This window comes from Lethenteron reissneri, chromosome 19 (assembly GCF_015708825.2).
Source record: "Lethenteron reissneri isolate LAM-NWPU_2019-01 chromosome 19, ASM1570882v1, whole genome shotgun sequence".
NCBI classification, from domain to species: Eukaryota; Metazoa; Chordata; class Hyperoartia; order Petromyzontiformes; family Petromyzontidae; genus Lethenteron; species Lethenteron reissneri.
This window is the reverse complement of record NC_083797.1, coordinates 12,140,855-12,150,906: the sequence shown is the minus strand read 5'-3', so window position 1 is coordinate 12,150,906 and position 10,052 is coordinate 12,140,855. Positions and strand designations below refer to the sequence as shown.

General features: G+C 47.2%; 1 protein-coding gene across 2 annotated transcripts; it reads left to right on the top strand.

Moving 5' to 3' along the window:
* Nucleotides 1–2,081: 2,081 nt before the first annotated feature.
* Nucleotides 2,082–9,555, top strand: MED18 (mediator complex subunit 18). Of its 2 annotated transcripts, none has more exons than XM_061554346.1 (5): nt 2,082–2,142; nt 4,121–4,197; nt 5,371–5,537; nt 7,493–7,678; nt 8,611–9,555. In XM_061554346.1, the coding sequence occupies exons 2-5, from the start codon at nt 4,122–4,124 to the stop codon at nt 8,818–8,820; spliced, it is 639 nt and encodes a 212-aa protein (XP_061410330.1). In that variant the 5' UTR covers nt 2,082–2,142; nt 4,121; the 3' UTR covers nt 8,821–9,555. The 2 variants fall into 2 exon arrangements, with proteins under 2 accessions (XP_061410330.1, XP_061410331.1); XM_061554347.1 differs by lacking the exon at nt 2,082–2,142 and adding an exon at nt 2,182–2,332.
* The last annotated feature ends 497 nt before the right edge of the window (nt 9,556–10,052 follow it).

Here is a 10,052-nt window from a genome sequence, read left to right as displayed (position 1 = left end):
CACGAACCAATATACACCTGGCCTGCTAAATCGATGCACCTCTGGACCACCTCCACACAGCCTCCTACATTATGGACACTCCTGCATCAGCTACGCTCGTGCATTTAACACAGTATAAGATGCATGCAGAAAGTACCAAAATACCTATGAATCATACCTATAAATCATACCTTGAATAATACAATGTGGTTTAAATCGTGAGTAGCAGACCCTGCACTGCACTTGCTTTTGACTTAGATTATTTAGATGATTTTGCTGCTATACATTTCCACATGATAAACCACTTCGTTGAGCTATCATTTGTGGCCAGGTCGCTTCTGAAAAAGAAGCTCAAAGCTCGGTGGGTAAAATAAAAGTTTGTTTTAGCGATTTGTTTACCTTTCCTATATTTTGCACTCCTCTCTGTAAAACGGAGCTTATAGCGCAGCAGATTCCTCCACTATAAATACAAATTCTGATTCTGCCTTTCAAGAGACACCAGCAGGGATGGGTCTCTAAAATTGTTGGCAGGTGTTATTGGCAAAAAAACTCTCCTCGAAGATTATGGCCGAAAGTTGCGGTACAGCAAGATGGTGCAACATTCACATTGTAACCCATCAACATCGATAGCATGTTGGGTGACAATGAGTGAAGGGAGAAGTGAGTGGCCAGGAGATGTTAACTACCTCGCCTGGTATACAAGGAGGTCGTGGGTTCGATCCCGATCCTGACGTCTGCTGCTGCTGGTGTATATTTGAAATTTGCGTGTCTCTATCCTCACGGTGGCTTGGAGATGTTAACTACCTCGCCTGGCATACAGCAGGTCGTGGTTTCAATCCCGACCCTGACGCCTGCTGCTGCATATTTAGGAGTTTGCGTGTCTCTCTCTTCTCGTGGTCGCATGGATTTTTCCCCGGGTCCTCCGGGTTTTTCCCTTCTACATTTAGAATCAACATCGCCATGCACCATTTGGCTGATATAAATGTCCACGTGATAAGCCACTTCATTGCATAGCTGTCAACCCATGCGGTTTACCCCATATTCTTGTGCAGAGAAATTGAGTGTCCGTACGGTTGTACAACCATTTCATCACTGGCAAAAAATGTCTATTTGTTTGAGTTTCTCACTTTGTGATGGGACTTTTTAGGGTGAACGTTGAGATTTATAAGGCCACGGGGGTGACCAACAAGGTCTGAATTGGTCTGTAATAAGGTAGTTAGAGCACTGATAAGGGGTGAACAGGTGTATCATTGGACCAGCATTTGTGGCCAGGTCGGTTCTGAAAAAAAAGTCTACACAGCTCAAGTGGGCCTTAGCCTGGCGAAATAACAAACAAATATTACCAGAGGATGTTGTTGTTTACATGTTCATCACAAGTATTTGTAGTTAGGGGCCGTACATAAATGACGTCACGCACCTAGGGGGGGTCAGACATTTGTGACGATGTGTGACGAGGGGGGGTGTTTGAGAAATGTGACGTCACATCAAAATGTGCAACTTAAAATAAATATAGACAACACGTTCTACTTAGTAAAATAGACTTTGTAATAAATGTTTTCTCCTACGTCAGAGTGCAGCGCCACATTAAATACGCACTACAATGACAATAGTTTAAAGCGATTTGAAGCATGTCTTATTTTTGGGGGGGGGCAGAGCTTTGTGACGTCATATTTGAGGGGGGGGGGTCTGACTTTTTGTGACGTCGTGTGACGAAAGGGGGGGGTCAAAAATCGTCCAAAATCGCGTGACGTCATTTATGGATGGCCCCTTAATGCAGACATGATTCCTTGCAAAAGATTTCTGTTTGTTGTTTTAACATCATAACGCCTGTTTTTAATCGCCAAAAAGGGTAAAAACAATTCTTATATTTATAAAAAATATATATTCGTGACTGCAGAGATTCATATTCTTGGTTCTTTCGGTAAAGTCACGTAGAAGGGAAATAATAAAATAATAAAAATAAATATATTATATTGTTTCCCTTCTACGTGACTTTACCGAAAGAACCAACAATATAATATATATTTAGTTTAATTGATAAGTGCATTTATTTTTCAAGGAAGGCTAATTTACAATCGCGTTCGGGCAGCCTCGCCGGGTGCCGTAGCGGTGACGTCACCCCAGGATCACACGCCGTCCAGGGCACCACCACGCAGAAGCAAGGTTTGGTGAACGACTCCTCAACAACAACAATAACAACAACAACAGCAACATTAACATCGCTAACATCACCACAGACACAACGTCAACAAGTAACGCCAAACGTTTGGGAACTTGCGACGTTGAGCGACGGGCAGCGGCGTTGGACAGGGTGCCTGTTGTGGCAGCAACGTCGCTTCTGAAAACGAAATTGGTGTGAAAAAATAAATTCGATTTAAAGTTTTTGTGACTGCCAGGGATTCATATTCTTTGGTTCTTTCGGTAAAGTCACGTAGATAGGTTGTAATAATAAAATAATAAAAAAATTACAATAAAAATTTTGATTTGAAGCTTTTTGACTGCAGGAATCCATACTTATTGGTTTTTTCGGTAAAGTCACTTTTATAATTTTATTTTATATTTACGTGACTTTACCGAACGAACCAAGAGTATGAGGTTGCTGTAACAGCCTCGTGTTCTTGGGTTCTTTGCCCAGTCGGGTGTGGAACCAGTGCCGGATGAAGCTAGTGCCGGGGCCTGTAGCATTTTGTTGTTATAAAATGTTCCATGAATATTGAAAAAAAACACGTAAATATTAATCATATTTTTAACTTGCACAGTAATGTAATTGTATTTTTTCATTCGCTACACAGCCCAGATAATACGACAAATGGCTAACCTGAAACACCCAGTCGTTCGTAAAATTTGAAGGCGGTATAGTACTATAGTAATAGAGCTAGTGCAGAATCACTGAAACCGCAATTGATCGCTTGAAAGCATTTGGCGCGGGGCCCTTGAAAGTTCGGGGTACGTAGCATATATAGCTACTTTTGCTACTAGGATCATCTGACACTGGTGTGGAAGCTTTAGTTTCGTTTGTAGGCGTTCTGGTAATTCGCTTACCTGTTGTGGCTCGTCGGATCCCTCCAGTAATGCATATTGCGATTCTGTTAGGCCACCCTTAACTCTGTGTACACATTTCGATTTAAAGCTTTCGTGACTGCAGGGATTCATCTTCTTGGTTCTTTCGGTAAAGTCACGTAGATTCCAAAGAACACAGGATGGGATGTTACTATCCTTTGTGCAAGCACTTCCAAGAGTTCATGAACAGTGAGCCTGGTGAAATTTGGGGAGCACATCGTCAGTAGTGAAACATAATAAAATAATTCTCACGACGTTTCGGCCACAACGCAAGCAGCCGTCCTCAGGTGAAAACCAGGTCTGTCGAAGCGACAGAGTCTGAATGAAACAGCACACGAGCTTGGAGCATATATATAAGCTGGGCGCCTTGACAAAGGAATTTGCATATCATCTCCCTGCCTTCATCTGCTGCGTATGTACCGTCGACGAGACGCACTTTCATCGCCATTCCGTCATCTATCCACTGCTGGATGGAGGCCTCCTCCCGTGTAACCAGAGGTCGCAACCGGGTACCCGATACCCGTACCCTACCCGATACCCGGCTACTCGTACCCGGCCGGGTACGGGTACGGGTAGCAGTTTGCGACCCTGGTGCGGCCAGGTACGGGTAGGCCGTGAGTCACTGGTGAGTAACTGTCACTCATTTCCCAACGTCTTGTCTCTTCTCACAATTAAAGTTCCTAGAATCAACCCACCCGCGCCTGCAACATGTCTTTATCCCAGAGGTCGCAATCAGGTACCCGATACCCGTACCCTACCCGTACCCGGCCGGGTGCGGGTAGGGTACCCGTTTGCGACCCTGGTGCGGCCGGGTACGGGTAAGGAATCAAAACCCGTTTGCGCCTCTGCGTGTAACCCATCTCGCCCCCTGCACACGAGCGGATTTTCTTCGCCCCGTCTCCACGATGTCACGGCGCCGGTCGCCCTGCGTTAGCTTGACGGCAGATCTGTGTCCCTGTCCGTCTGTCCCGGTGTCTCCCTATCTGCCGGTGTGTGAACCCATCTCCCTTCCTTGATCTGCCACCATGCGTTTTGTGCTCATGAACCACCGCGTGTCCCCCCTGTCCCGTGTGTCGTGCAGCATGGAGGAGCACGGTATTCCAGTGCAGCCCCTGACGGGAGGCGGAGGTCTGAGCTCCATGGAATATCTCCTGCAAGGTGCCCGCCGCACTCTCCTCGTCAAGAGCTGGGGAGCCGTTCCATTACCGAGGGCCCGACAGGGCTTTCATATCCAGTAGATACCGACAAATACCAACCAACGACCTGCTTTTGTGGGTCACGTGAGCCCTTCCCATTGACATGAATAGAAATATCACGTCAGCACCCTCTTATAGCCATGCATTTCAGATGGCCTCAGTTCCAGCCAAAGGTCAGAGAACCCTGTGTTTGGCCCCTGTCTGAAACGTGTAGAGCAACTTTTACCATCTTTTCTCACCTCCGGCTGGCGTTTCCCATTGCAGAGGCATCTTGCAGTGCTACTTTCATCGTGTTTTCTCCTCCGCGTCTTAAAGTGTGTTCTCATATCTGCGTATACCACTGTGGTGTATAGTGGTGTATGGGATTGTATCAATGTGCTCATGTGGTGTAAAGGGGTTTGTATGCGTATGTGCCGGTATAATGTGTGCATGCCAGTGTGGTACTTTTGAAACGTGGACCCCCACCGAATGTAACATCGGCGCCAGTGAGAAACATTCAGGCTGGCCTACCTACGATCGATCCATCCTGCGTTTAACCAGACTGGATTGTGTGAGGAGCTCACAGATCCTTGAAAGATCTTGGACATAGTCCCATTGGTTAGCTCCTCCGACAGGCAAGACTGTTTTGGCTGGGGCATGTAGCCCGCATGCCCTTCCACCGCATGCCCAAACAGATTTTGTTTGGCTGGATAGAGGGGGCAAAACGTGTGCGGCACGGGCTAGAGAAGAGATTGACTGATGTGGTACAGGAGGATATGGAGCCGAGTGGACTTGCCGATAACTGGTACCAGCGGTGTCAAGATCAGCCTCTGTGGAGGTGGCTTGTGAAGGATGCTGCTGGGCAGTTGGAGGCAGTCGCCCTCCATCAACAACGGAGGACAGAAGAGCAACACTCACAACAGCTAGCTGAGCACCAGGCAGATAAAATACAGCAAGTTGGCAAAGTAGGAGGCACAGATGGTGCATCTACCAGTCATCTCAGTCAATCCATGGCACCTGAGTCTGTCCCGTGACCTGCCAGCAAGCCTTCGACACTTCAAGTGGCCTCAAAGTGCACAACCGCCGTGGTGACTTCACCACCACTTAGTGGCGAACGTCAGTTGTTGTATAATGGTGCATGGCTGTGCGTGTGCAGGCAGCGTGCTGGACAGCAGCGTGGACAATGTGCTCAGCCGCCTGCGTGGTCTCTGCGATAACATGGAGGCAGAGTCATTTGCCGACCATGAGATCGTTTTCCTGCTCAAGCCTGGGCAGGGGTCGCCGTTCGTCATTCGGGCGCGTCACGCCCTGGACCGACCCGGGGTGAGGGTGTGTGGAGATGGGTATCTCGCGCGTCAGCGTGCGTATTCCTGTGTCTCATTGTCGTGTACATGTGCGTGCTCTTGTGTGGTGCTTAGCGCGCTACGGTATGAACCTGGCGACCCAAATTGAATTAATTATTGTGGCCAACATATACATATTACAATTCCTTATAGGGGAAACACATACTAATTAACTGATTACGAACGTAGCATATAATTACAATAACACACATTACAACTATCTTCTTGTTTCTTTCGGTAAAGTCACGTAGAAGGGAAGTAATAAAATAATAAAAATAAAACATAATAAAACAATTCTCACGACGTTTCGGCTACAACGCAAGCAGCCGTCTTCAGGTGAAGAATGAGACACTACCAAACTAGGAGCTTATATATAAGTTGCATTGGGGGTTGAAGAGCGCCTTAACAAAAAGAATGTGCATGTGAAGAGGGATTTAGCATATTCATGGAAAATGCGTAGGCGTTGGGCGGGGGGGTGTCAAAGTCATATTATGCCCATGCATTATGCAGGATCAGCAGCAACCAAGGGGGGTGCAGGGATTAGCAGTAACAAAGGAAAGGAATGTTAATGATATGTAGCTGCAGTTACTCAACAACACGTAGAAAACTAAGGTATAAACTACATAAAAAACTAAAGTATAAACTGCATCGCACCATCAGTATACTTACTATACTCTATAATAAGCTGAGTTACTAACAGCAAGTAATACATTACAATTTTACCTCGTAAAAATTCTATAATATGCTTCCATCTAAACCTTATTCTCTTACATCACACGAGCATATACCGTACTATATACTGCCATAGATAAACCCAACATTAAATTATATACTGTATTGCTGTAAACCAACCTATATCTTATACATTTAATATCACACTATGTATTATTCTACACACCCTAATGTGTATCGAAATGGTTTATTACGTCGTTCCAATGATTGCTGAGCCAGAATCCATCTTCTCGGTTAAAGTTGTCTCTGTGTTTGTATATGTGGATCGCCTCATGAACGAAGACGGCTGCTTGCGTTGTAGCCGAAACGTCGTGAGAATTGTTTTATTATGTTTTATTTTTATTATTTTATTACTTCCCTTCTACGTGACTTTACCGAAAGAAACAAGAAGATGAATCCCTGCAGTCACGAAAGCCTTAAATCGGAACATTACAACTAATTACTAATCAACAACTCATTACTAATCATAACAATTGACTGATTACCAATCTATTATATAATTACAATACCCCCCTCTGCCTCAAATCGTCGCACCTGCATGAGTTAAATGATGACGTCACCCTGCTGCTCTATTTAAGACTGGGAGCAAGTGAGGGCTTCACCATTCTGGCGAATTGCCCGATGATGCTGGATGTAATTACCAGCGAAACGTCGTACTCAAAAATTGTAAATGTTGTGGATTCACTCTTCAACACACCGGTGGGCTAAAGTAGTGAACTATTTGTCTTTTGTCAACGTGACACTTTTTTGCTGATTGGCCGTGTCGGGTGGTGGAGGGTTACGACACATTTATAAATAATGCGATCTAACCCAAAAACTTTATTAGAAATTATTATGAAAGGGGATCTTTATCGTTGTGCTTCTCTGTGTGTATGCACGTCTACGTGTGTGCATTTGTGCATTCATGTGTGTGCACACTCACGTTTGGTAGTCTCAATTTAGATTCAGGCTGTTGTAGCAAACTGCGATACAATCAAGGCAGAAAGAAACTGAAAACAATCCATACATTTGTTGGCTATGAATTGCACATTCATTACATTTCCAGGGAGATCAATTGTTGTACCCCTCGTGTTACACTTGTGCCCATGACTTCTCGTGCATTTCAGTGTGAGTGCACGTGTTGAGTCTTTGTGCTTCGCGCACATCAAAGCGCACGTTATCTGTACGCATTCGTACATATCCGCGTGCGCGCGTGCACTGCAGCTGCCGTGGCAGCTTCGCTACGTGGGCACAGCTGAGGTCGGGGACAAGCAGCGGGGAGCGTTGGTGCGCAGCGTGGTGGAGGTGGCCGCCTCGGAGTGCCTGCCCACCTTCCTGCAGCACATGGGCTTCCGCACCGACCACGAGTACATCGCACGTGGACACATCTACCGCAAGGGAACTATGAAGGTGCGGGAGGAAGGAGGAGGGGGGGGGAATTGTCGAGGGAGGTTGTGATCTGGATTTCATGCCTGGCCACAACTGACATCAGTGGTGAGTGACATCCGAATTTTCTTTGACTCCCAATAGGTCAAAGGTGAAGAACCTCTGTCTTTATTTCACATGGTCCGTGGCCACATGACACCGGCTACTTCGATATGGCCTGAAAGAAATACAGCTGTATATGTCATCGTAACCATCTTGGCCACACTCATCTTTAAGCGAAATAAGTGACTGCACCAATGGTATTTGAAAGTCCGATTCGGCCCTCAGTTAGCAGCAGGTTCCCCACCCCTGCACTCTTTGGACTCGGTCTCAAATGAGTACCTGGTGTGGTCTGCACGCATCAGCACTGGGGAGACAGAGCTGGTTCTGGCCACACAAACCCCCCCCCCTTGTGCACCATTGCAGGCACTTCGTAGGGGGTTGCTAGCAGCACTTGTCCCAATAGCGCTCGCTCAGCTGCATGGCTTCTGGTTGCCAAACTAATACATTATAAGGTAAACACAAGGTACTTGCCACGCATTAACCACAATACCTTGCTGATCTCGTCAAAGAACTAAACCATCACGTTAACTCTCGTCATCCTCGCAGCAGCTTTAGGCTAACCATGTAACAACGACGGTCACCGCATCGCTCGCGTTCAGATGATCTTCTTTGGCCGTCTGGAATGCTCTTCCGATATTAGGAAGCCACTGGAGCTATGCGCTTTAAAATCGTCTGGATTGAAAGTTAATTTCTTCAGAACTTCTGCATGTGCCGAGTTTGCTGTCCTTCCCCCGCACCTCCGATTAGCACGGTTGCCAACGTACAGTGTGAAAGAAGTTCAACATACGTACGACATACATACAACAGCGTGAGCTCCACGGGTGGATGTTTTTTGTGTGTGTGTGTGTGTGTAGGTGGTGGTGTGCAAGGTGTTCCGGCTGCTCGTCGCCGGGAGCCCGGAGTCGGCGGAGCCGCTGTCCCCATCGCACCTGCTGGAGCTGAGCGTCGTGTGCGGCGGCGCTGGAGGCGGCGGCGCCGACGCCATTGCCGAGGACATGCGCAGCTTCGCCGAGCAGCTCAAGCCGCTGGTGCAGCTCGACAAGATCGACCCCAAGCGCCTCTAGCGGTGGGGGGGCGGGAAGGGTGGGGAAGGGGCGGGGGGCAGCGTGCGAAGGATCCATCCTGTTTAGCACCGCTTGCTTGTTTGGCATTCATCCACGCTCGGTTTTGGGTTGTTTCGTTGAGCTTTCTTTACTGGACTGAGTTGTAACTCGAGAATCCGGTTTAATCACCAAGGGGGGCAGAAACTTGGATTAGAACGCAGGGTATCATCTGTGCTGGCTGAGTGCCACTCTTGGCACCCAAACCCACCTATTATTAATAGTACAATAAAAATCACAGCCGTTTGTCAATTCACTGCTGGATGATGGCCTTCCCTTGTTTCTGTCACGAGAGTTGCATGAGCGTACTTCACTGTGCTGGTCAGTGTGAATCGGTGAGGGGGGGGGGCAAACCTGAAATGGTATCAGATATCACTGTGGATGTTAAAAAAGTGTGCGAACCGCGGCACCACCGCTCCACCCCTTGTTAATATATTTGGAGTCCTGTGGACGATTGCATGAAGCCACCTTTGGTGATGGTTCCCTTTGTAAGGAAAATAATCTACTTCAGATGTTTTATGCAACTGCCCGCTGATGTTTATTTTTCAGAGTAGCTTCAGGTTCGGAATGTGAGCGTGGCCTGCAAGACGTTAATTCCCACTCGCTTTCGTCATTTGTAAATACTCATTTAACCTAAGTTTTGTATCTAAACAATAGAGTTGAAACTTTTCAAATGTTTCAATAAAATACTGAAATATGTGCCTGGGATGAACCCTGCCTCTCCTTGAATGCGCCTGTGTTGTATGCATGTTGGACTTCTTTCGCACTTTACGTATCTGTAAGGTGGTTTAACCGTCACTGGATTTAGTTTCAAGTCGGAAGAATTCCTCAATTTCCATTTGAAAAACATCTCTTAGTGCAACCGAAATGTATTTATTTTGGGTGGGAAATGGTCCATATTTGTCCTAGTCTCAATGTCCCCTCTGCTTAGAAACACATTGTCCTGCGGAGGGAGCTGGTAGGAACGTTGGGTTGCTCGGTCAATGGCCTGCAGGGTCAACGGCGGCGTGGTGTATTCCGCAAATATGCCCGACTGTGAGGTCGGGCACAAGCCGGCGTGAGTAGGTGAAACGTTGAGTTTTATAAGGGCACCACGGGGTGACCAGCCCCTCCCCACCCAGCCCCACCCCACCCAGCCCCTCCCCACCCCGCCCCTCCCACCCCACCCACTCCACCCAGCCCCACCCCTCCCATTT